General features: G+C 42.2%; 2 protein-coding genes across 3 annotated transcripts in view; one reads left to right on the top strand and one right to left on the bottom strand.

Annotated features, from left to right (window-relative positions):
• Positions 1-7274: 7274 nt before the first annotated feature.
• LRRC8A (leucine rich repeat containing 8 VRAC subunit A) lies at positions 7275-27184 on the bottom strand. The gene is made up of 4 exons (XM_088453433.1): positions 26954-27184; positions 26276-26388; positions 17353-19510; positions 7275-9076 (listed from the first exon to the last, which is right to left on the bottom strand). The coding sequence occupies exons 3-4, from the start codon at positions 19501-19503 to the stop codon at positions 8801-8803; spliced, it is 2427 nt and encodes an 808-aa protein (XP_088309559.1). The 5' UTR covers positions 19504-19510; positions 26276-26388; positions 26954-27184; the 3' UTR covers positions 7275-8800.
• The window catches only part of KYAT1 (kynurenine aminotransferase 1), a 43088-nt gene continuing 42981 nt past the window's right edge, over positions 27129-27235 (top strand). The window contains exon 1 of one of the 2 annotated variants that reach the window (XM_088453438.1): positions 27129-27228. The gene's annotated coding sequence lies outside the window, so the exon portion shown is untranslated. The remainder of the gene's footprint in view (positions 27229-27235) is intronic. The other variant, XM_088453442.1, reaches the window with a different exon arrangement.

Raw genomic sequence — 27235 nt, 5'->3', positions numbered from 1 at the left:
TAATGTATTTTTGTGCTCTGAAGACTTTGTGGAGAAATAAACATGTTTATTAATAAAAATATATATTAATGTTACTTTTCTTTTTATTTTTAAATGAAAGAAAGCAACATTAGAATACGAAGAATTAGTGCAAAATGATTCATATTATAGTACAAAAAGGAGTTGCAATGTGTATTCTTTTACCCCTTTAATGCATGAATTATAATAACCTAATACAAGGTTTAAAAAAAAAAAAAGTATTAGTCTTCAGGGCTTATAAAAAGAAAAACCTGTAAAACTAAAGTTTGAGTGAACAACATGCACCTGCAAAAAAAAGAAAATTGCCTTATTGTTGTGGACAGTTTTTTAAACCATGAAAGTACTTTTTTTTTTCTTTGTTCATTAAGTATGGTAAAATTAAAAATCAAATGTCTGGTATGGTTCTAATTTGTTCTTATTATGTTGCTTATTTTTCTCCAATCTTCCAAGTAGAAAACAATATTATTGTATGCGTTTAGGATGCGCTTCGTGGTGGAGTGGGGTAAGGGGATGTGTGGTGGGGAACGTCTGGGGTGGGGGGAAGAGGGTTGGGGGCTGGTGCTGCAGCGTACAAGTAGAGGTACCTGGTCCTACTTAAGGTTGGCTAGATATGGGTGGGTTGATGCGTGCTCCTGGGTAGTGTGTAGGGGGGGAGGGAATGGGGGAGTGGTAGGGAGAGGGTTGGGTGGTCAGTGTTTTGTGGTGGGTTGGGTGGTCAGTGTGTATTGTGGCGAGGTATGAAGAACCACAGAATGCTGGGTGAGTATTAGTGATATATTTATTCAATTAGTGTTTGTGTAGACACAAGTTCCTTCATTTGGTTGGAGGCAGTGATCCTTGGGAATTCATTGTCTCTGGATGGTTTGTGGGGGTCTGCTGCCCTTTGGGGGTGATCTGGTGCAATCCACAGTATGGGGGGTGGGTGGACCCTTTGAGGGGGATCCTTTACATGCGGTCCTTACTACTGCATGTTCCCCTGCTGGACCTATGGTCTACAGTCTTGGGAACTGGGATGCTCTAGTGGTGGTGGTGGTTGGGGGGTGTCCCCAGTGGCAGTGTCCCGCACTGTCAAGGAGAGGTGGTTGGTACCTACCGATAGGCGCTCGACTTCTGTCGCAGGGAGCGGCTTTCTCATAGTCCAGTTGGGGCCAGGTGTTCTTTTGGGCTGCCGTGGGCCGTCCACGTGCCCTTGGGTGCAGGGCAGGGGTGACCCGCTGGCTGTATGCGTTCGCCCTGTGTGGGTGCGAGGCAGTGTCACGTGCCATGACGATAGCGGCAGCGTGATGGGTGCCGGCTGTGTGCGATGAACTCGACCCAGCGCTGTTGGGGAGTTGCACGCGCTTGTGCTGGCACGGCTGCGTGTGTTGCACGCTGGCGGGGGTGCAGACGTGTCAGAGGTGCCGGTGGCCATGGGGGGGTGCCGCTGCTCGCGGGACACTTGTAATCATCACTGCTCTCAATATAAAAAGTGTGCACTTGCATATATCCAGCTATCCTTGCTGCAAGAGATCAACCTGAAAACAGATGTAGCTTCATGTACGCACCACTCTGCATAGCAGTAATCCTGTTGACACGCATTCTCTAAACTTCACCCATGTTTGAGTGCTATTTACCACCTAGTCGCACCCCTTCAGCTCCAAGTGGAGATATTTGATCTAACTGCGTACAACTCGGCTTTTCTTGTACTTGAGTCTCCAAAGCTCACGCAGAGCAAAACATGCACACAGAACCAACTCCCATGCTACCTTCATCAGTCACTAAAGTACATTCATTTTTTGTATATATATATATATATATATATATATATATATATATATATGAGATGTGCGCCGACCCCCGTGTATTGGTTTTGGATCTGGATTGGTTTTGCCAAAACCTCACCTCCGTGTTTTGTTTTCATGTTTTGGTTTTGGATCTGGATTTTTTTAAAAATTAAAAAAACAGCTAAAATCACATAAAATTGGCCTTTTTTGTTCCTACAGTATTAATAACCTCAATAACATGTATTTCTACTCGTTTCCAGTCAATTTTGACCACCTCACAATATTGATTTGTTCATCTTGTTTAGGCCCAAAATTTTCACCAAGATAGCTGGCTGACTAAGCTAGGCTGCAGCAGTGGGCGGCACAAACACATGGCAGTTCAACTTCAAATATGGCACATCAGTAAAAACTTTTATCATTCAAGAGGCCTCAGGGAGTTGGAGTATGTAGTTGAAGGTAGGGCAGGGACAGGAAGGGTTGATTGGTAGTAAATTTTTGAGGGAGAAGGGGAGGGGAGGAGGCATTTACAAAAAAATGTGATACAGAACATTTACATCAGTTCTTGCCACAGAAGAATCCTTGAGCATGGCTGCTGCTGCTGGGAGTTGATTTTCTCATCCCAGAAGGGGACCAGGAAGAGTGCTTTCCAAAAAAAAATAAACAATTGACTTAAATAATGCTTTGCAAATCTTCTATAAAATGCATTTCCCAACCTGTACAGGGACAATAAAAAAAACAGTTAGTTAGTGGCCTTCAAACTGTCGTTGTTCCCACTGTCCACTTAACCATATGAGATATGTGAACAAACGGAAGAGAGCAGCAAATGCAACATTTCAGATTTAAGGTTTAAGTCTTACGTTGTGTCTTTCTTGAACGCCATGCCTGCTTGCTGGGAGTGTATTTTTTTCATCCCAGAAGGGGACCAGGAAGCGTGCTTTCCAAAAATAAATAAACAATTGACTTAAATAATCCTTTGCAAACCTTCTGTTCTGTAACAACTTTCCCAACCTGTACAGGGACATTAAAAAAAACAGTTAGTGGCCTTCAAATTGCCATTGTTCCCACTGTCCACTTCTTAGATATGTGAATATGTTAGAAATTAATGTAGAAGGCCAATAATTGGGTGGACCACACATGGCTGATTGATAAACCATGGCGACTGGATTAGTGTCATAAGGAAGAGGAGGCTGCAAACTGGGTGTCATGTTATGAGTTGGCCATATGGGGTATGTTGCTATTAAGGGATCAGACTGGTTATCAGTGGACACATTATTAATATAGTTGTTATTTTGGGTTGCCATCTCCTGAAGGGTGTTTACCAACAGAGACTACCTACCTATCAGCTCAAGCATAGACACTTCCTGAGGAATAGAGCTCTGTTCTCTGGAGGGAAGCCAAATAGGTGGGAGCCTCTGTTCCAACATCTGAAGCACTTATCTCTCCACATCATCTATTATAGATGAAAAAAAAATGTCATTGGGGACATCTAGCTCCTCTTTCTGTACCCTGCTCACCCTTTTTGGACAGGAAGTACAGGATGGATGGTTTGGAAGGCCTAGCAACAGATGGGGATGGTCATTATCAAGACCTGGTCCAACCAGTGGATATAGTCTGGGAGGTATTGGTTGGCATGCAGGCAGCGGAATAACATAGGACTCCATGTTGTCTGTGCTTACTATTCCGTATTTCAGTTTGCGATTCAGGTAGGAATAAAGTCGGCTACAGAACACAGTGACAGAATCACTGGATGTCTTAGTGCATTCAGGCCAAATACGATCTATGAATTCCCAGACAGATTCCGGACAGATGAATCCTATGCTTGTAATAATCTTTGGTAATTCCTGGCAAAGATGGGTGTTATAGCCAGACACTTTGAAGACTGTAACTTTGAAATGCTTTATAGAAAACATGTGAATGAAACCTTTCCACACTGCAGAAGATGATGGAGAAACACCTTGAAGTTCAGCACCTAGAGCATCTTTTTTCATGTTCTCTGAGGCCTCTCCTGACTTTAGTTTACATTTTTTAATAGAACAGTTTTAGAATGTCTACTCTATATAGGTTTGTAAATAAATATAGGCTTTAGTTTTTTAGAGCATATAACTTTATAAGCTGTTGGATAACATTTCTGCTATGTTTAAGATTAAAAAAAAAAAACTTTTGTAACCCAATAACTTAAAAAAGTTTTCATTGCAATATTCATGCGGCCCCTTGACAGACAGCAGCACAGCACCCCTGCGCACCTACACCGATGACAGCCAGGTGTGGCTTACACGCACAATAAAAATTGTTTATTATTTTGGGCAGCAGCCCCTCGACAGAAAGGAGCACAGCACCCCTGCGCACCTATGCCGATGACAGTGACAGCCAGGTGTGGCTGACACGCACACAAAAAAATTTGACAAAAAAAGACAAATATATTTAAATTTTTTTTCAGCTCCAGAACTTGGGGGCCCAGAGCACAGATTAATCACGACTGGAGTCGGGCAGCACTAGGTTGCAACTTGCATTGCTGGCTGGATCTTGTGTGGGACTGCGGTTAAGCCTAACACACATGCACACACAGAAAGATATAAATTACACTTTGATAGATTTTTTTTTACTATATATATTTTTTTTAGTCCAGAACTTGGGCCCAGATGGACACAGCACCAGCCCAGATGTATCTCTGCACCAACCCAGATGGACACAGCAGACAGCAAAGCACCAGCCCAGGACACAGCAGACAGCACCAGCCCAAAATGGATCAGCAGCCCAGGACACAGCAGACAGCACCCCTCCCAGCCCTACACTACCCACCCTCCCTGTTCAGTCTCCACAGCCAGAGTGAAATGGCGTCCATTGCGTGGTCCCTTATATACTACTTTAACCATAGAGACGAAAGCTTGCAAACCGCGAGATTTCAGACTCTATAGTTTTGCCTCGGTTTGAAATCCGAGTCAGGCGGAAAAACTTGAGCCAGCTTGGATCAGACTCGGATCTGCTAAATTTGGGTGGGTTCGGATCTCTGAAATCCGAACCGCGCATCTCTACTAAATATAATATAAAAAATAATTTTTTTTCTTATATATAACAAATAAATAAAATAAAGGCACTATACCCTCAAAACTTTGACCGAGCAAGCAGTATGGCTGTTGGCTTTAAAGCAAATATACAAAAAAAAATAAGATTATCTTCACAAAATAAATTGTGTGTATAGTCTTTACTTTACAATTATAAAATTAAGTACAAATAAATGTAAGTGTGAGGAGGGAGAAATATATGACAATAAGAGCACAAAAAGGCAACCTGATGCAGGTGGCTAAAAGAAGCAAGTTAAAACAAACATAAAAAAAAAAAAAAAAACCAAAAGGTACTATGCTTTAGATAGGCAAAGCATGGAAGACATTTTACGGCAATTTAGATAAAAATTTAAATCAACTCTTTGGATGACAGGATTTTATAAAACAGGCACATTGCTGATGCTAAGAAAGCATATAGTAAAACAAATAAATACAATCTAAATTTACATTAGCAGTAAATAATAAAAAAAAAAAAATCAGCCAAAATTGTAAGCCACTTAAAAAAAAGAAAATAATAACTTTAAAGCGGATATCACTAAGAATGAGCATTGTATCTACACCTCATTAACAAATAAAGGATGGGACCAGATTTATAAACCTCTGCTCAGCCATTTTGTAAGAGTTTAATTTTCCAGAGTGCTCAGGGGCTGATGCAGAGATCTGCGCCAATTTGCGTAGAGTACATTGCATACAATGGTCTTGTGAATGCCCAGAAAATCGGGCAAATACACTCCCATGCAGACTTGGGCATTGTCCAGAGTACAGTAAGGTTGTGTTTGCACATTTGCGATCACATGCAGACTGGGACCGATGCATATATATGCATGAGAAAGCCATTGTGCGTGGTTGTGGGTTGGTGTAAATGCACCACTATGGCAACGATCGCAAGCACTAAGGAACAACTAGTGATTGGCGGATTGCATGCTCATGCCTATATATAATTTGTGAGTGTGTGAACTACAAACATTTCTTTTACTATTTGTGTACACTAGATGGAGAGACGCATCGGACTAGGGAGGGTTTAAAGTGTCATTGACACCTAAAAGCGTTCACATATTTTGCAAACTAAACAAATGGCTAAAAGCGTGTATGAATTATGCCCAACGTAAACCCGGCACATATGCTACTAGTGTAGAGCAATAGGCACCTTTCCATAGCTGCAGCTTTACATATGCACGCAATTGTGGCTTTGATATGGGGCACAATCCCGACAGCTCTGCATCAGCTCCTCACTGTTTAGCCAGGTGAAGGAAAAAAAGAAATGGACAACTAGCCTTCAATATGCTCAGATAGTAATTACAGAAGCATATTCCTGGGATAAAAGCCACATAAAAGAGGAAAAACATTTGGGGAATAATTGAATGAACTGAGATTTTGTTTAAAAAATAAGACAACTCACTGAAAATTGCTCACCAGCTTAACCACATGCCTGGCGTGGTCACATCAGATGGTCTGTCCCTCATGCAATCAGTCAAAAACCCACACTGGGCAGCTGCCAGAAGATAATCTTCCAGCAGCCACCAATCTTAGAGAGACCCCCTTCCCCCAGTGTCTGCCAGCAGATGTAGAGAGGAGCAGCCACAGGGGACATATAAACATAACAGAGCTTCGATATGCTGCATTTATTCCAATTATCGATACTTACTGGCTCCCCAATATATTGGAAAAATCAATATTAGTTGGTATTAATATGAAAGCTAATTTCATGGATCTGTTTGATTATGGTGATAACATATTGATCAAAAATATCGATCCGGGGGCCTCCGATTAGAGATGGAATTTTAAAAGTGTTTAAAGTTCATGCACAGTATACCATAAAAAAAAAAAAAAAAAAAAAAATGTCATTTTTAGGTTATGGTACACTGTGTTAAAAAAATATATAAATATATATATATTTTTATTTTAATAAAATAGTGTTGGATTAGTTTTAAATAGATGTTCTTGACCTAATTCAATCATTAAAAAAGCTACAATTTTTATATTGTTTCTTCTAATATTAGAATTAATTTTGTATTAAATTGTAAAACTACAATAAAAATAAAGATTAAAAATTATTTCTGAGCTGAGGATTTGGAAAATATATTAGCCAGTTAAGTGTTTAATTCCCGTTGCAAAAATACTCCCCCCAAAAAATGCATATTTTGGCAAATCGCAGTTCATTAAATAAAACCCTAAAGCTGGGCATCCACTATACAATTTTCTGTCAGATATCTGTCTGGTAAGAATGAAAACCTGGTAATGTATGGGAGCAAATGAAAATCGTCCATTTGCTCACAAACACTGGAAAATAGCCAAAAATGGTTGTTCAGACAAACTGACACAAATTGAACCAATTTAAACAAATTTTTTTTGTCCTTTTTTCAGTGTTTAAAACCATATGATCGACTGTCATTTGCTCCCATACATTACCAGGTTTTCATTCCAACCAGCCAGATTTCTGTCAGATATCTGTCCAAATTGTATAGTGGATGCCCAGCTTTAGTCAGCAAACTCCAGGGTCATACTGGGGCTTCCCAAGACATTTACTCATTGGGGAGCAGAACACAGAAAATGTAACAGGTTTTTTTTGTGAGCCATTTAAATTAGCTCTTACCCCATGCTCATGTTCACTATATAAAATATTATTTTCTTTCACTTTTGGCCATTATATTGCTATTTAGTAAAGAGACATGGAAAACACATCCCAGCATCTTCTAGATCCACTAATGTTTCTGTGAAATCTCTTTCCCTCTGCATAGGGAAGCTGGCCAACCTCAATCAGACAATTTAGTCCTATTTAACCAAATCTAAATTAAAGCATAATTTGGTAATACTGGCCCACTAAAAACACTATAAAGTGATATAGATGTAGTGAGATAACTTTATTTCTCCCATTTCATCAATACCTTAGCATGGCATCTCGTAAAATGGACAATAAAATGGCTCCCTTGACTTATGTGGATGCAACAAGCTTCTTGCACTGCCTGCTAGGTAAAAGTTTATTAACCACATGGTCCATATCTCAGCTTCAGCACAACCCCTCCCCCATCTAGTTTATGACAGCAAAGCATAGGACAGATAAACAAGATCCATCCATGACACGCAAGGTGATCGGGCCCCGATACCCCAACCATTCCCTACAGTACAGTGTAGCCAGGCAGAGCACTATTGTGTGCAGAGCAGTGCCCATGGCTTGCAGTGAGGTAATCAGTGGTCCACAGATGTATTTTAAATTAAGTCCCTAAATCTACATTTTATAGAAGCAGCTACATTTTTGTAGGCAATAGAACTTCTAAAAATGCAGCTGTTTGCATTGCTGCTCTACAAAATAAAACTACTAAAATTATGTGTTAACGGGATTGTTGTTACGACTCTACATTGTATTTTGTAACAGAAAGGCAACTTTAATGTTTAGAGCAGAGGGCATTTGGTTAGTATTGTCCCCTACTTTGGCATAGTGGTCTACTCTGCATGGAATGACCAAACAGCTTAGCAGGAGGAGGATTTCCAATAAGGCTCTGCAGAGATCTGTCTCTTACATGCAAAACAAGGTCATTTACAAAAAAAAAAAAAAAAGGAAAATAATTGGTACAGATGGATATGATAATAGCAAAGCAAATAAAAACAGTCTAAAAATAACAGTACAGGAAGAAGCCTGGGATGGAATTTGTGACAGTGAAACTAAAGCTGAGTGGCGAACGGCAGTCAGCGACAAACAGGAAACAGGAGGAGGCTTCCTTTTCTTCAGGGGGTCAATGTGCAGACCCTCTGCAACGGCAAATAGTACAGGCAGACAGAATTTAAGGTCATTTTGTTCGGTAATCATTGTAACAAGTCACCATAACCCATATCGGGTATTATAGTGAGAGATTTGTGTCCTTTCAGAGCATGTGGTGCCGTATTGTATACCAGGAGTCTCTGTCAGTGATTAGGGGATTCCCTGGGCGTCCTTTGTGGTGTATGACTCCGTAACATCTCTCACACTTGTTCCTTGTCTGCTCTTGTCAGCTTCTCCTTCACCTCCAGTGGCAGGGTGTTAAACAAGTCCTCCTCTACCACTAGTCCGCTGCGCTTCAGGAGATGGCACTCTCCCAGCTCCACGGGGAGGCACTCGAGCCTGTTCCCTCGCAGCTCCATCTGCGTCAGGTTGGTGAGCTCGCCCACCCTGGAAGGGAGAGACTGCAGGGCATTGTTCCCTAGGTTCAGGGTACGCAGTTTCTTACACTGGAAAAGCTCTGGGGGCAGGTTCTCAATCTGTCGGAAGAGAAAGTTAATGACTGGATTAGTTTATAGGCAAATTAGTCATAATGGCTACGTCAAGCATAATACACAATCATAATGGCTACGTCAAGCATAATACACAATCATAATGGCTACGTCAAGTGCCAATAAAGCATGGAACACAAACTGATGGAATATGAATAGTGTTCTCATACTAAGGATAGATTAGTAATGTATAACGGTTCCTGCCACCCTAAAAAAAACCCCATCTATTTTGTGTACTGAACCAGTATACATGGAAGTGCAACTCACTGTATACTACTGAAGGAGGCAGAGGGTTCCTCAAAATGGCTACACGCAAGCTGGTCCTGTTACACAGTGACGCGATCAGGGTCCAGTTTGGCCACATGTAGCTGGGCAAATAGGATGGTTACCACCCATATAATCTCCAGCATAACTGGATGGCAACGTTCTCATTTTTGGGCTACAATGCTCTGTTACTGGGACATCTGCACAATATAGGGGTTTATGTACTAAACCTTGGAGAGAGAAAGTGAATGGAGATAAAGTACCAACCAATCAGCTCCTGGCAGTTTACAGACCATGTATGAAAAATGACATTTAGGAACCAATTGATTAGTACATTATCTCCGTCCAAGGCTTAACACATAGGCCCCACAGTCTGCAATATAACCTCGTATGTGGACAGGATTACAAAATACACATCCTTGTAAATGTTTGTTTCGGTGGAATAGCCATCTTCCCTGTGGTGCACTGTCAGATGTTTGTCCTTTTTATATTGCTAAGCAGATCACTTTGTTCGCAGTTATCATCTCCTATTAGGCTCACATATGTCATGTCCAGACTCTTCCAAAGCTTAATAAAAGTGCAAATTGGGATGAGAAGTGTGATAAACCTGCTCCGACAAATAAGTGTCCAGTGAAATGTTCTGTACGGAGTTGGAATGTTTCCAGGACCATTGTGCAGCTACAACAGCGACGTGCACCTACAGACAAATTTATCAGTGGTAATGCAGACACACAAACTTACATTTCTCATGACTGGGTACACTTAATAGGAGACAGGAGCACTGATGGGAATGGGCACGTACTGCCGGCTGTCGGGATGCCTCCTGTCAGAATACAGACAGTGGCATCCCGATGGTTGGTATCCCGACAGGGGTTGTGTAAGTATACTTATCCTCCTCCCTTCCCCCCCTAACTCTCTCTTCTTGTAGCCTAACCCTCCTCCTAATCCTAACCCTCCCCATTAGTGCCTAAACCGAACCCCCCCCTTCATGCCTAAACCTAACCCTCCCCCCTTAGTGCCTAACTCTAACACCTCCCAGTGGTGCCTAACACCAACCCACCCCCCTAGGGGTGCCTAACCCTAACCACCCCACAGAAAACCTAACCCTGACCCCACTACACTCCCTAAACTTAACCCCACTACACTCCCTAAACCTAACACACTCTCCCCCCCCCCCCACCCCCACCCCTGCGGCTAACGCTGAGGTGGCCACGGACTTACCTCAGGATTAAGGTAGGTTTTGGTATTTCAACGCCTATCTTAAGTCCCTTGTTGGGATTTCGATGTCGGTATTGACACGGGTGGCATCACGGCCACCGGTCTCATAACTACATCCCCATTGATGTATGAAACTGTTTAAACTTTAGCTGAACGTACCAGGTGAACTGCTCAACAGAAACATATACCAGCCAACTACATGAGCATAGCAGCAGGGGATACAGAGCGAGGGGGGGACACTCCTCTTTATACCTGAATCAAGTCTTGCTGTAAAGCAGGGATGGGGAACCTCAGGCCAGGGGCCGTATAAGGCCCTAGGAATAATTTGGTCTGGCCCTCTGAGCTTTTTTTTTTTTTTTTTCTTACTAGCCTCATCTGGCTAGCAGGGTGCCTAGAATGGCACCCTGCAGCCAGAATCTATGTAGCAGTGCCGCCTGGAGCATCCTTAGGACGCTCCAGACAGTCACACCGCTGCCCTTACAGCTCCCCGCAGCATCCTCGGGATGCTCTGGGCATTGCTGTAATCACAGGCGATTGTGGCCCCACCCTCGTATGATGTCACATGGAGGGGGCGTGGCCTGCACCGGCCCGCGAATAATATTATATGTATCAAAAAGGCCCTCGGCAGAAAAAAGGTTCCCCACCCCTGCTGTAAGAGAAGGAGGTCAGAGAAGTGCAGGAAGGAATGGGGTGATGAGGGCTAGGATGGGATAGAAGACTAGTGCAGGAGCAGAGGAGAGGGAGAGATCAGCGGGGAGGGTTGTGGTGGGGGTGGAAATTCCCTGCTGTATTCTCAGACTGTGAAGACCACCACCCATCAAATGTGTCAACAAAACTTTGACTATGGAAACCCATTGTGAATAGTGTGTTAAAAGAAGGGACAAAGTCTGCTCTGAAGCATAGTGTATTATGTACTATAAGATGCTCCTATATAGACCACCAAGTGTTAATGCTTGGGCAACATCGATACGGACCACAAACATGTACTTGTACATAAGCACACGTGTGTGCAAGTGTGCATTTGATTATATAATACAGCGTTCATTCTAGCACCCTGCACCTGTCACAACCCATGCAGTTCCTCTTTCCTGCCCGGGGTGTCGCTCTCATCTCTGGTGCCTCTAGCACACACTGCTGATGCAACAAACTGCTCAGACACAGACCAGAGTGTGCTAGAAGCAGCAGAGTAGAGAGCAACACACCAGGTAGGAAAGAGGAACTGCACAGGTTGTGACAGGTGCAGGGTGCTAGAATGAACACTATATAATACCCCACCTCCCCCAACCAATCAGCGTTAAGAACAGTTCACCAGGCTGTAAGAATGTGCATTGAGCAGGCTCTATTTGCTTTATAGTGTCCACAAGCTCGATAGCAGAGCACACCTATTCCTAAAATCTCTCTGTGGTTTTAGCCACCGCCCTGTCAAAGATCACTACCTGCAGATTCCGGAACAGAATGAATCACAATTTATTTTTAATAAATATGAAAAGAAAAAAAAACAAAAAACAAAACTTAGTATTGATTATTATCCAGAGAACTTTAGAGACTGGTTTTTACAGCAAGGTCCTGGAGAACACTCTGGCTGCACACTGCGGCTTCACGATAATTAACAAAAATTGAACAGCGTTAATTATTAAAATGCCATTTACAGAAAATCCTCCAGCCCTTAAAAGCGAAACAAAAATTTGGTTACTTTGCAATGATATATTAACGTCTGCTTTTTTATGCTATCCACTCAATGACCGGCGGTATTTTGTGTTTCCTATTTCGTGACCAGACTTATTTTAGCGGATTTGCTAGGTGATGGATGATCGAGGAATAACTAAATTTGCATTTCCCGGCAATAAGTACTGAAATATATATACACCTTTCAAAATAAGAATATAAGAACATGTACGTAGTATTAAAAATAAGCAGGAGAACCATAGTGTCCCCAGGCATTTTAAAGTAGTTCACAATTCCAATGTAGATGGTTTTAAATTTAAAGCTATAGAGCATTTGGAGATTGGAGAACGAGGAGGCGATATAGAGAACAAATTATCCAAGAGAGAGATGTTCTGGATTTATACATTAAATACTCTAGTCCCAAATGGATTAAATGATAATTATGAGATTGCTCCTTTTTTAATTTGAATTCACTGAGATAGTTTTAAGTGCCCTATTGCAATGGTTTTACTACCAGGATTTAATATTATTACTATTGTCTATGTTAATATTGCTATTTGTTTTATATTATCTGTATAGTTCATTATCCTTTAACACGGTTTTTATTACATATTCATATGTAGAGATATATATATTTTTTACTATGAAGCTTTTAATAATTTTTAATTGTCTTAGGTATTTTATTGTTTTAGTTATTGATGAATTTCATGTATGCACTTTAAATTGTACTGGCTATATATATTTCCCTGCTATTTATCATGTACTGTATAAATTATTCTCTTTAAGCGCTAACAATAATTAAAGTATATGGCAAAATGGGCGCTGGCTGAACACGAGGGAAAAACTTCAACAATATGGCCGCCGCGTACTAAGCGTGAATGCCGGGGGAGGGTTGTAGCGGCGCCTGGAGCTGACGGCATTGTGACCGTTACAGCGTATCCAGTGCGCCGTTACATCCTTACCACGGGGGACACGCAGGTTAAGAGGGTGTGCATTTATTTATTTATTCTTAACTAGAATACGCTACAATCTAATGCTCTAGCATCACATAACATATAACCGATTAGAATTGGGAGGCCAGTAAAGTGAAACTGTAACCCGGGAATTCTATAAACATTTTTACTCAGATCAAGAATGATAATGGGCGTGGGAGAGGCGATGATACAATAAAACAAAAACAATTACCCATGTATAGAGAACCACTTAGAGCTGCCAACAGCTGTGCTTATAAATCAGTCTGCGTCTGTGAATTTTTCAGAATGATGTCAACGTGATGTGTGTACAAAGGCAGCAGCAAATACATATTTGCTGCAGTCGCGCTAAAAAGCCCCTCTCAGCGTACCAGGTCCCGCGAGACCCTGCTAGTACCAGGCGTCTTTTTCCCTAAATTGCATCCAAGTCGCAATGTGATGTGACTGGGACGCACCAGCTGGCGCTGCTGATTAATTTGATATGTGACACTTGGTATATCTGTGCGCGGCTCAGTCCCTGAGTCTGTATACGAAGTGCTACAATGTAGCAGCCAGAGCTTTTTTCATTCTAAGGTCCGTTGTGCTTCATATACAGACTCAGTCGCACACCGATATAAAAGTGTCACATATCAAATTAATCAGCACAGTCTGCTAGTGCGTCCTAGTCGCATGTCATTGCGACTTAGGGCCGTATTCAATTAGAAGTGATAAGCAATTTTCTGTGGAAAAAATCGCGGATCGTGGGATTTTGGCGTGGTCGGAACTTCTCTCCAAGTTCAATTCCAGCTGGTTTTCGCCTACGCGGGAAGTCAATGCAATGGTATAAGCGAAAACGATTCGCCTGAGAATAGGTGGTGCAAAGAAGTGAAAAAAATATATTTTGGGGTCCAAACGTGGGAAAACACTCAAAACCCTTGGGACAGCCCCCCAAAGGACAACTGTGTCAAAAATCCGGTGGAAAAACACCCCCCAAAAAAGTACTTTAATTTTGGGGGCGAAAAAGTGAAAATTGGGGGGGGGACAAGCATAAAAACTAGTAAAATAGCCTTCTTAGGGGTCTGCAAGGATGGGTCAGGTGTTTTGGGGATTGCAGGTGCATGTATGAGGGTGGTTTTTCATGTTTTTTTTTGTTTGCTTTTTTTTTTTTTAAAAAACTTCACTTTAGTGACTTTAAAATATGCTAGTACCCATTTTCAACTACCCCAAATTTGACAAAACTACTTTTTCACCAAAAAATACTGCTTAATGCCGTTCTTCACCACTTTTACACGGACGCTAATAACAAGGATTTTAAACAACTTCACCCCAAATACTTTTAATAGGGCTATTGGAACACTTCTACATTGATACCCAATGTTAGTGCATCTTTTTTGGGGGTTCAGACTGATTTTCCCTATTCTGACAGAACTTTCCACCTGTTCTGCATTCGTTGCTTGACGTTTTCGCCTGGTTATTAACTGAATCGAGCGAAAAGCGGGGCTGCGCACGATAAGTTTTTGTGTCCAAAACACACGATGCAGGCAAAAGGTCGGGTAGGCGGAGATTTTTGCTGAGGCAAAATGAATTGAATACGGCCCTTAGAAGCATTTTTGGCGTAAAAGGATGCCCGGCGCTAGCAGAGTAGCGTGGGAGCTGGCGGCTCACTCCCGCCAGACAAGTCACGCTGCATGGCGTATTGAGGCTAGATGTATGAGGACAGATCTGCATTACTCCTGCAAGAAGCGGTATGAAATACCGCCGGCCGGAAAGCTGGCAGTTTGATTCCCGGCAGCGTCAGGCCGACAGTGGAACAAATCCCGGCAGCCCGACAGCGCTGGAAATCCCGATCGTCCCCAGGTAAGTATGAACTAACCTAACCTACACCCCTAACCCTCCCTTAGGGGTGCCTAACCCTAACCTCCCCCCCCAAGTGCCTAAACCTAACCCCCCCCCCACACGTTCCCCGCTGCCTAAATCTAAGTTCCCCGGGGGGGTGCCTAACCCTAACCTCCCCCCGGGGGTGCATAACCCTAACCTCCCCCCGGGGTGGTGCCTAACCGTAAGTCCCCCCCCAGGAGCCCTAAACCTAACCGGGAAGCCGGCTGTCGGTATAATGTCAGCCGCCTTCCCGATTGCATCCCTTCCTGCATTACTCCTGATAGAAGAGATCAGTTCTGATAACAAATAAATGGTGGGGCAGATCTGATTCTAATTTAACATGACTGTTTTTTGTTCCATGACCGTAGCACAAATATAATTACACGCTGGTGATCTGGACCCTATTAGAAAGATTAGGGATGGAATTCAAGAATGTTGAGATTTTTCCCTGCTATAGGCAAAGCTTTCTAAAAATGTTACCTGAAAAGTAATTACAGCATTTTTAAAATACCAGGGGGGTCAATCCAACTAGTGCTTTACTCGCCCCTGCAAGTAAGTGTGGCTGTATGCCACACTTACGGTACAGCGCCTCCAGACTTGCACATTTCTGTTCGCAGCTCCATAAGGCTGCAAGCAAAAATGTGCTATGCTGGGACGAGATTGGCCCACAAGAGGGTCGAATTGCTGTGCTGTTGCTTCTATGCCGTTCCAACTGCAATTCACCCCCTTCGCTCCTAATGGGATTGACCCCCAGGGAGGTCAATTTCGAGAACTGGAGTAAAAAAAGAAAAATGGGGGTGGTCAACTTAAAAAAAAAAAAATAATACAATTTCCAAAATTAAACTACATATGTTTTTATTTTCCTCTCATATAGGTCTACAATAAATATTAAGGGCTGATTCGTTTTTGTTTTTTTTCTCTTGTTAAAAGATTCTCCTAGTTTACAGGATGGAGCTAGAAACAGCTTAATCACAAATAACAGGTTTCCAACCTGTATTGAAAACTTGTTACAGAGACAGTGGGCCATAAAATACGATAAAGGACTGATAACTACATGTAAAATGCGGCAGTCATCGGTGACCGCTACTAATATTTTTCTGGCAATAAGGCATCCTGGTGCTTGACCATTTCCAGCAAGTCGTAGTTTTTTTTCAATTCGTTAGTAAAATGATCTATTTACTCACTAACAGTGCCACAATATATTTCTGTTGAAGTTTCATTACATTCCCTTGCACTATGTTATATATATATATATATATATATATATATATATATATATATATATATATAACATAGTGCAAGGGAATGTAATGAAACTTGCACTATGTTATATATATATATATATATATATATATATATATATATATATATATATATATAGTGTATGGGGTACTTTGTATAAACAAAAATATAAATATCCTTCTTATTGGATCTGTCTTCAGCATCTTTGCAGCTACTTAATTAGGTCATGGTGAACAAACCCAAGACGTTCCCGACCACAAATTAGTGAAAATTCAGAATCACATTAAATGGTGCATGTCCAGGCTGATTGAACGATAACGACATAGTTATCGTTCAATCGCTTGTTAATCATCCGCAAATCGGGCAGTTTAAAGTAACAAAATCAACCAGCGATGCGGGTGCACGCTGGTTGTTTTTGACATTTATCATCGCCCGAGCATGCTGGTCAACTTCACGACGTCGTCAGTTTGACCATTTTCGGGGATGATTGATGTGCCTACACTGAACGCTCAGTGTAGGCACAGCACAGACTGTGAAACGACTGCACGATTACAATGTCGTGTTCGTTTCTGTGTCTGTAAGTGGATACGCACCTTTAGGCTTCTATTTACCAGATATAAAAGATAATGCTAAATATGGCCACTGTAGATTATATAAGATTATGTGCTCACAAAACACTAAATATGTAGAGTGGTTTTGTTTATGCAACCTTTACAAATTTCAATTAAAAAAAAAAAAAAAGCCTAATTATTAATGTAGCTTCCTTTGTGAAAGATCAGAAAGCAATGTAAGGGAATGAATTAGGCTCTCCCTACGAGCTATATGCCACATTTACAGTACATCTGGACTCGCTGATTCTTTTATGCAGCTCCATAGAGCGATCTGGTCCTGGAGGGGAGGGGAGTGGGGGGTATATAAAGGTACTGTTGCTGTCGTTTCCATGCCAGTGCAACGGCAACTCGCCCCACTCATCACTAATTGATTGGACCTCTAAGTATCATACAAACTTATCTATAAAAATAAAAAATGTGAATGACAGATACTCACATGGTTAGCAGTTACAGCTAAATACTGCAGGTTCTGTAGTTGCCCAATATCCGGTGGGATGCCACTTAGAGTATTGTGGCTCAGGTCCAGATGCCGGAGCTTTCGGCAGAAGAATAGCTGTGTTGGTATTTTATCTATCTTGTTGCGGTTAAGGTAAAGTCGCTCAAGGTTTGCCAGATTGCCAATCTGAATGGGTATGTAGGCAATATGGTTGTACCAGAGCTTCAGGCAGGTTAGTCTGTGCAAGTGCTGGAAGCTGATGATCTCCTCAATAGTCTTTAAATTGTTGTCCTTCAAATCAATTTCCTGAAGGTTGTGGAGGCTGAAAATGGAGTGAGGGATCCTCTCCAAGTCACATCGTACTAACTCCAGCTCAGTTAGGTTCACCATTTTTTTAAGACTGTTTAGCACCATCAATTTGGTGCCCTCATTATTGACCGAAAGCTTCTGCAGATGGACACCTACATCAGTCACCACCTGCGGTAATTTGGTGAGGTTACTCTTCAATCTCAAAACTTTCAGCCTTTTTAGCTCTCGGAGACCGTCAATGACTATGTACCTATTATTCTCTGCACTCAAGTTACCAGTCAAGTGCAGCTCCTCAAGTGTTTTCAAGCTGTAGATCCACAATGGAATCTCCTTGATATCTGTAAATTTGATGTGTAATGATTTCAGATTCTCTCGGAGGAAGGCGAGAGCTGGAGCCTCAATTTTAGCAGCTGTGTGGTACAGCCAGAGTTCCTTTAATCCAGTGAGCTGGGCAATACTAGGAGGAATGGTGACATCAGGTATAAGTTCCAGCTTCAGCACCTCCAGCTCCACAAGGTCAAAGACAGTGTCCGGTATCCCACTTAACATGAAGAGGTGCAGCTCGAGTTTGTCCTGAGAGTTCTTGGTGATGCGTTGGCGGAGCTTGTCCAATGTCCACTCATGATTGAGGTTAAGTTGTCTCAGCTTGTTCTCGCTCACTTCCGACAAAAAGACGGCAAATCGCTTGGAATATAGTGGATCATACTGGTCTATGAGATGCAGCATGAAAGCAAAGTCGTTCTTGACATCCGGAATGTCACTGTAGCTGCTCTCCTCTCTAATGGACTCGAAGGAGTATTTTTTAAGGGATCGTCTCAGCATCCACCAGAGAGTGTACACACAGACCAGACCATAGAAGCCCACCAGGCTGATGTAAAAAGAAGCCAAGATTTTGAAAAGGGTGGCCAGCGGATGGGCACAGCGATACATCCGATAACCAGTGAGGCTCTCAATGTCCACCTTACAGTCCACATCAAAGGTGATGCTGCTGACATAATACACAGTGTAGCAGAGTATCAGAATAAACTTAATTACTTTGATAATTGTTTGTCGCATATAAAGTCTGTATACTATATCGCCTTCTTCCACGTGTGTCCTGAACTTCTTCACCTTTTCAAACAAGGCTTTTGCCTGCTCCCCCTCCTTTTTATCGAGCAATCCCGTCTCCGACCTATCAACAATACCCTGCTCTACCCTTGACTTAGTCCTCTGGAGCATGGGCACGGTGGCTTCAACGTCTTCACTGGCTGTGGAGGACTTTTTGTCCACTGAGCCATTCATCTTTCCCCCAGTAGGTTTGGGATCGCTTTCCTCCACGACTGTTTCAGACAGGGCCCGAGTAGTCCAAGGCGAGTCAAAGCATTTGAGCAGTATCGAGACGAAATGCTCTAATTTGGAGCTGGTACGGGGGAACTTGAACCAAAAGTTGCTGCATGCCAGGAAGATCAAAGTGTGCAACAATACAAGGTAAGGAAAATACTTTGCAAACCAGTGCAGCCGGTTCTCATAGCACACGGCATCAACGTAGTTGTACTGATGTCTATCCAAGTCGTACTTTATGCCCGTAGGCCCTAATTCAGGTGCAGGCACCAAGCTGGTGTTGGCATATTCAGCTTCTACGGCTGTCCAGGCCCTGTAAGAATCATTGCAGCTGTCGTGAGTGACCCATTTACAAGGGAGGCATATCATCTTGTCCTGTGTGACCTGTAGCGTGCCTCCAAACACAGCTATCATGAGCATGACGATGGAGATGTAGTCCGTGAAGACATCCCACCATGGCTTCAGGATACGGTAAGCTGGCTGGGTGTCGGCAAAATACCGGAGCTCTGTCACAGGAATCATGGCTCACCTGGAAACGAGCAAACACAAGAGGTTTCACTACAGCGCAGAGTCCCAGAGCACAAGCTCGAGGTCTATTTATACTAGCAATGCAAATGGTAAGAAAAGCCACAGCGAGAATAAGAGAGAAGACATGGGCAAAAGGGAATTATAGCGGGTAGACAGAAAACACTTCCTATTCAATATTAGATAAGCAAATACAGAAATTTGGCATATATTCCTCCCATCGCCACTGGAATTTGATTAACAAGGATACTTCCACCAGGATTTGCTTTCAGCGTCCCGCCGCAAGGGCTGGGAAACACAACCACCACCTCAGGGACTTTGGCTTCATACATAGTAACCAAGGGCCTGAAAAGAACACTCCACTTTGCTGTAGCCATTTGTCCAGAGTGGGGAAGTAGGGTCAATAAAATCTAAACACGACAGCCCTTTTACGCCACAAAAAAGAATACCACTATATAAACAGCTGCATAGGAGATATTGACAGGAAACCACATGCTGGGGCTGAGAATAACATGTCTATTGGCAAGGGACGGTGTCTTCTATACTTAACCTCTACATTACTGAAGTGTGCATAGGAGAATGACTAGTTATGCTATGCAGCAGGTCTGCAGAAGAACTATAAGTTCCAACATGCCTACCCAGCCAGCAGGCCTCCTCCGTTCCTTAATAGGCTGTCCAAAGTCTGCTATAAACAAATGATATTTGCTGGAAACAATGTAGCAAAGCCCTATACAGATTAGTTACACTGATTAATAAATCAACTCATGTAGAACATGTGTCTTACTCTTTGCATAGATGTAAGAGAATCCTAGGGAATTGCAGAGGGTTAATAACCAGACTTCCCACACACCACTGGTATGCCGGCTGAATCAATGCCATTAGGAGGCACACACAAGGTCACCTTACAGCGAACAAGCCACTAACTGCAAATATAGCACGAGCATCCTTAATAGCAATTTTACAAGCAACACCCATAAAGTTGTCTTACTGCAGGGATACTTGGGATGCCAAGACAGCACACTGCCAATGCCACCAACGTTGTGACTGCAGTCATTGGCATAATGCGCTCAGACAGAAAACATTGGAAGAATAGATGTTTGTACATAGCAATGTCAAAATAACCAAAACATAAAAACAGCAGAACAGTAAATGGTATTTTATGTTAGATACGTGTGGCTAAGAAGCTTCAGGTTATGTGCACCCTGTGGCATGCACTCAGACATTTAACATAGGGATCGCTGGAATAGACAACTGGCCATGAAGCTCTATTTTGGGGCTCATCTTCGGTCGGTCATGTTTTAACCCTCTTTGCAGAACCCATTATACATGGAGATTCCTTCATATAACCCACACTGGAACTCCATTTAGTCATCATTCTAGCCCCCTGCACCTATCACAACCCCTGCAGTTCCTATTTCCTGCCAGGGGTGTCACTCTATGCTCTGGTGCCTCTTGCACACTTTGGTTTGTATCTCAGCAGTTTGTTACATCAGCTGAGTGTGCTAGAAGCACAACAACAGAACATTACACCCCAGGCAGGAAAGTGGAACTGCACGAGCTGCGATAGGTGCAGGGTGCTAGAATGAAGACTACATTGCCTCACCCTGTAACAGAGGATGAGCGGATGGAAATACTAACGTCCAGTCCCATGAAACGGAAATTGAAATAAAAAAAATAAAATATATATATATATATATATATATATATATATATATATATATATATATATATATATATGACATGTAGGAGTTTTTATCCATTCAAGTAATAAATGATTAATATTTACTGACTTACATCAGTCAAGGTTTTACTGACTGGGAGCTGCCATGATGATCTCGAGCAAAGTGAGCTGTAGTCCGCTGTATATGTCTTGCAAATAGCAAACATGTAAAATAGAAATGTCATGCGTAACTATTCTGTCAACTAAACTGGTCCCATTATACTGTACCACCGGGTCAATCATAGCTAATTTTTAATACATACATATAAAAATAGCTGGATCCTATCAAATGTAATCGTCTATGACGACGGTTGGAGACAGAATCTACATTGCCTTATACTGCTGCATGCTCAGTCGACAGTACAGTAAAAAAAATGACTTGAGTAATATAGCAGGGAGCAGGGGGGGGAATAAACAGTATGATCTCAGACTGCTCTGACATAAAGCAGGCCATGGCAGCAGACACTCTCCAAACGCCGGACTTTCACTGATGTTATATCACAGTTCTCGAGCTGGCAACCATTACAAGAAAGACTTCGCTCCGTCACCAAGTATGCCAGATTAAGGGGATCCAATCCTAACACTCACAAATCTAGAACTAGGGGAGTTTGACACTGCATTTACACTTGCTGAGTGTAAGCTATTATTCTCTGCTATCAGCTACTGCAGACTGAGAGGCTATGTGCACTGTCCTTCAATACTTATGCCGGCCACGCACTAGCTGACCCCATCACTCTGTCCGGGTGCCAAGACACAGGATTCTTTTATAATGTTACCAAACAGGCTGGATTTGCCTGCTCAGTGTCATGACTAATAAGCCAAGAATGGAATATAAATATACTTACGTAACTAAACTGAATAGACGTAGTTGAGCTAACTGGGAGAAAAGTAACCTGAAGGCAGCAGAATTAATTCACAATTAAGGTATCTTTGTTTATGAAGATGAGAGGAAAGCAGACAAAGGGCTTCCTCACCTGGTCCCTCACCACCTAATGTAACTGTATAAAAAAAAAAAGAAATCTTTTATAAACAACTTTAGTTTTTCTGTTTTAATCTAGTGTTATTTTTTTTCTCTTCCGTTGGCAAAAAAAAAAAAAAAAAAAAAATCTATAAAAAGGGTCTAAATATCCCATATTTAGACCCTTCATAAACAAAGCATTACAGATAATGGGGGGTTTAATATGGTCTATGAAGAAGAAGGTTCTTCACTTTATAAAAGTATGGACTCCATGGACTTTAATGCTGAACCCCCCCCCCCCCCCCCCCCCCCGACTACTATCTAAAAATTCTCCATTGTAGATATTTTTGGCGTGATGTTGAACTGCGTTGGCTGGCACTCCTCTTACCTCCTACTCTCTCATTCCTTTTCCGCTAAACTTTTCGCCCCTCTTTTCAATTCCTCTCTATCCCCTTTCCTCATCTTCCTTTCCTTATCCCGTATATCTTTATTTAATTGACTACTATTGTTGTTGATGTACTGTTATGATGTATTACAAATCTAGTCTCTAATTTCTGTAATTTTTGGAAGCTATCTACTATGTTTTGTTTACTGTATACATGAAAAAATATTCCTTAAATAAACAGATTTAAAAAAAGAAACAGAGGATTCTTTATTTTTGTCAGCTCCCGTTCTTCTGGGTGGAGGAGGAGAGGGACAGTTTTTGCATCATTATTTGTGCGGCTACCCAATGGGAAGTCGTGTTCCCTATACAACAGGGGTGGGCAATAAGCGGTCCTCCAGGTGTTGTTGAACTGCACATCCCAGCATGCCTTGCAACAGTTTTAGCATGGTCAAATAGCAAAACTGTGGCAGGGCATGCTGGGATAGGTAGTTCTACAACAGCTGTGGGACCGCTTACTGCCCACCCATACTCTATAAGGTCTACTTGTCATCTACAGGTGGAGTCAGCGTCCTGTGCTGAACCAATATTCAGCCTAAGTGACATTTCACGAGTCAGTGAGTAGAGTAAACAGAGAAGGAGGAAACCCGCACTGAGGAATGAGTCTTCCAGGTTATATAACAACGTAGTAGTGTGTTGTAAGAGCACTTCGGATAAATCTATGGCTCACAAACCACTGTTGAAACACAACTTTTAAAGAATAAAGAGAATTGTAGTACCACAAAAAAAATAAAAAACATATAAATTATATATATATATATATATATATATATATATATATATCTCACAGACTGTGTATTAGTTAGCATTACTGCCTCACAGCCCAGAGGTTGTATGTTCGATTCCCAGCACGGCCCTAACTGTGCGGAGTTTGTATATTCTCCCTGTGCTTGCGTGGGTCTCCTCCGGGTGCTCTGGTTTCCTTCCACACTCCAAACATATACTGGTAGGTTAATTGGCTCCCAACAAAAGTAAATAAATAAAAATAAATTAACCCTAGTGTGTATGTGAGCATGTGATAGGGAACATAGATTTTAAGCTCCACTGGGGCAGGGACTGATGTGAATGGCTAACTATTCTCTGTAAAGCGCTGCGGAATATGTGTGCGCTATATAAATAACTGGTAATAAATAAATAATAAACACTAACTAGACTGGAAGATAACATTCTGTACCAAACCACCTTAATATGCTGCATGACTATATAGGCTTACCACCAAGTGTGGTCTTTGCATAAAAGAGCATTGATACACAAACCTATAAAATGTCACGCTTACTATAATGCTAGCACTGTTCTGTGTTGGAAGGTGCATACAAAGTATGAGCATTGTCAGCTACATGGAAAGAAACATACTCGAGCTATATTTGATAAACAGTCGGACAGATATGAGCAGCTGAAGCGCTAAACAGGACTACATTTAGTTGAATTACATGGGCTAATGCAACAAACTAGAACAGGCTGCATTCTGAAAGAGACACAAGTTTGTGTGTCTGTAATTATATTAATTATTCTATAAAAAACAAGTAATCCAAGACAAAACTACTAAATTTAATATGATTACAAACATTATTGCAGAAATAATTGGATTTCAAACATGAACATATTGATTTGTCCATAGAGATTTAATTTTTTAAAGCGGCTGGAAAAAGCATGCTTCTCTTACCCCATGTACACATCTCCATCAAGTTTTGATGCCACGAGTAAAGCTGGGTACACACTATACGATCTATCATCCAATATATCGCACACATTGTATAGTTGTGTAACCCTGGTCCGTCATTCATTGCATAATCCTATCTGCTATGCTGCACTTCAGATGGGACCATGCAATGAACACACTATATTGTGTGTTCTGAGATTAAGGGGTCTATTTACTAAGCAGTGTTAGGAGACAGAGTGACAAGTGATAAGAAAGTGATAAGGTGCCAGCCAATCAGCTCCCAACTGTCATCTCAAAATGACAGTTGGGAGCTGATTGGCTGGCACCTTATCACTTTCTTATCACTTGTCACTCTGTCTCCTAACACTGCTTAGTAAATAGACCCCTGAGTGAAATTGGAATGACCACGGCATCATTTGTTCATTGTATAGTGTGTACCCAGCCTAAAAGTCTCCATGTTGTCCATTTTGGGAAATCACATTTTTAAACGTATCTTTTGAACATTCACATTCCAAAAAAAGTGGTTTATAGATATTTTCAGCCACAAGGAACATTTCATGGCCATTAACTTGACAACACTAATGTAGCAGTGTGATTTTAGTGTGATTTTCCGATTCTATAGGACTACATCTAACATCGGGTTACATCAGATGGCATTCTGTATTGCTCTGCCCACCAGTTGCTGAAGGTATACTGTCCCTGAAATCAACTCACCCATTACCACAATAACACCCAGGGCCAGCCGGACATACAGTGTACTGTAAAGCTCGGTCCTTGATCGCCACTACTCTCCCCCCCCCCCCTCTTCCCAGCTACCCCATAATGTTGTCCTTCATTTAAAAAATTTCTGGGGAGAACACTGTGCCTGCAATACTACGGCATTGGTTTGCGGGACGAGATATATTCAGTAGATCTCCAGCTGATATATCTTTTCCCAGACTCCTTAGGATAGTAACCTGCTTCCTAGATTTGTCTGATGAACTCATATCGAATTACAGAATTTTGTCCACCACAAGATATGGCAGTAAATAACATCTATTACCCCTGGCGTAGTGGTACTAATGAAGGGATGTTATCTGCATCCCGGCATGCGGGATGCCGACAGTCTGAATACCGGTGCCGAAATCCCGACAGGTCGGGATCCCGGCACCAGTATCCCAACGGTAGGTATAGGGGTGTGAGGGAGAGGTTATGGTTAGGTAGTGGGGTTAGGCATTAGGGGGGACGGTTAGGCACAGAGAAGGGAGTGTTAGGATTAGGGTGCAGGGAGGGGGAGGTTTGGTTTAGGCACTATGGGGGGAGGTTAGGGTTAGGCACCAGGGAGGGAGAGTTAGGGGTTAGAAAAACACTTACCTGTCTTCCTTATGGGTGTCGGGATTCAGGCTGTCGGAACGCAGCTGTCAGTATTCTGACCAGCGGCATCCCGGCATTTCATACCCAACCCCTAATGAATATCAGGTCATTAAAACAAAAATTTGCGGCACAGAATTTTTTAAATATTTTGTTATTTAAAACAATTTGTGAAAGGCTAATCTTTCATAAATCATTGATATGACAGTGGGTGAATTAAAGGGGGATCAGTCACCTACACTCAGTGGATACATCTATTTTGTGGGCTAAACCAGCATGCAATTTGCTAGGAACCAGTGACATCCTTAGGGTATTGCCTGACTATTACAATTATTTAAATCAAATAACTTAGAAGAGCATTACTTAAAGATAATTAAATGATTTTGCCAAATACCAAACCAGCAGTTTCTAAACACCGTAGTTAGACATTAACACTCATTTGATGATGTGTGCCCTGGATATTTTGGCAAACGTACAGGGATAACGCTATACTGGCATTGGGCGGTAGAGAACACTGCTGAGTCAGCTGGACCTACACACGTCTCGTCAGAAATAAACCCTGTAAGGAGAGCACCACAACCAGGACTCAGATTGCTGACACATGAGAAGCTGGATGCTTCCCTCTATGTACCCACTTACCTTGTATTAGAGGCAGCGCTATCTATGCTCAGGCTGGGTGTGACACAATAGGGGCAAAGCGGTAAAGATCCAGCAATATTCGCAGGTCCTTAACTCCATGGGAGCAAATATACCTTTATAAAAGGAAAAAATATATATATATTAAACCAGGAGAATATCGTAAGGTATATCTGAATATATACAAGGTAATATAAAGGTGGTAACTAATCTGGTCCTAGTTTACTGACACCAGTGTAATACAGTGAGGGTATTCAGTGATCTACTATTTTCTTTGAGTCTCAAAATAGGATGACATGAATGCAAGCTGTGAGTAATCACTTATACACCATAGCAGCAGCAGGAGATGTGACTGAGAGAAATAGGATCACCAAGGACAGCCACCATGCCAGTACAAAGACTGGGGCATCACCACCATATGAGGCTGGGGCAGGCAGGAGGGGGAACATGGTACCAGGTCCCAGTCTAATACACTGCAATAAGAGAAATATTATAGAGAGAGGGAACTCCACCTAGTTAGAGGGATTATATATATATATATATATATATATATATATATATATATATATATATATATATATATATATATAACATAGGATAGTAACCCATTTCCTACATCCATATGAAGTGTCAGTGCCTGTCTCCGGCGAGCTCCCTATAGGTTCCCGTGTCCTCACTCACCTGATGTCCCGGGCTGTGGCCGGTCCCCTCTCCTCTCCCGGGTCTCCCCTCTGCAGCACGCCACATTCCCACCCCGGATGTGACGACGCCTGGTCCCGAGAGGAGCAGCCCGGTATCCCGTGGGCTGGGTCTGGGAGCCGGTATCCGGCGGTGGTGGAGGGCGGATCGCGTGTCTCTGGGACAAACACATTTGGAGGAGGGTGACAGGATGCGTCCGCCGCCATCTTTGTTCCTGGCAGGAGTGCAGAGAGCCGCCTTATGTCCCACTATCTGTCGTGAGTG

The sequence above is a fragment of the Taudactylus pleione genome, unplaced genomic scaffold (genome assembly GCF_031769625.1).
Source record: "Taudactylus pleione unplaced genomic scaffold, aTauple2 ptg000579l, whole genome shotgun sequence".
In the NCBI taxonomy this organism is placed as follows: Eukaryota; Metazoa; Chordata; class Amphibia; order Anura; family Myobatrachidae; genus Taudactylus; species Taudactylus pleione.
The sequence above is the reverse complement of the archived record's forward strand: the minus strand, read 5'-3'. Positions and strand labels throughout refer to the sequence as shown.

Excerpts from the sequence above, each read along its gene's own strand:
- LRRC8A (XM_088453433.1), bottom strand. The coding sequence starts at position 19,503 with ATGATTCCTGTGACAGAGCTCCGGTATTTTGCCGACACCCAGCCAGCT. Across the intron at positions 9,077-17,352 it reads TAGCTGTAACTGCTAACCAT|ATTGAGAACCTGCCCCCAGA; the intron begins GTGAGTATCTGT and ends CTCTTCCGACAG.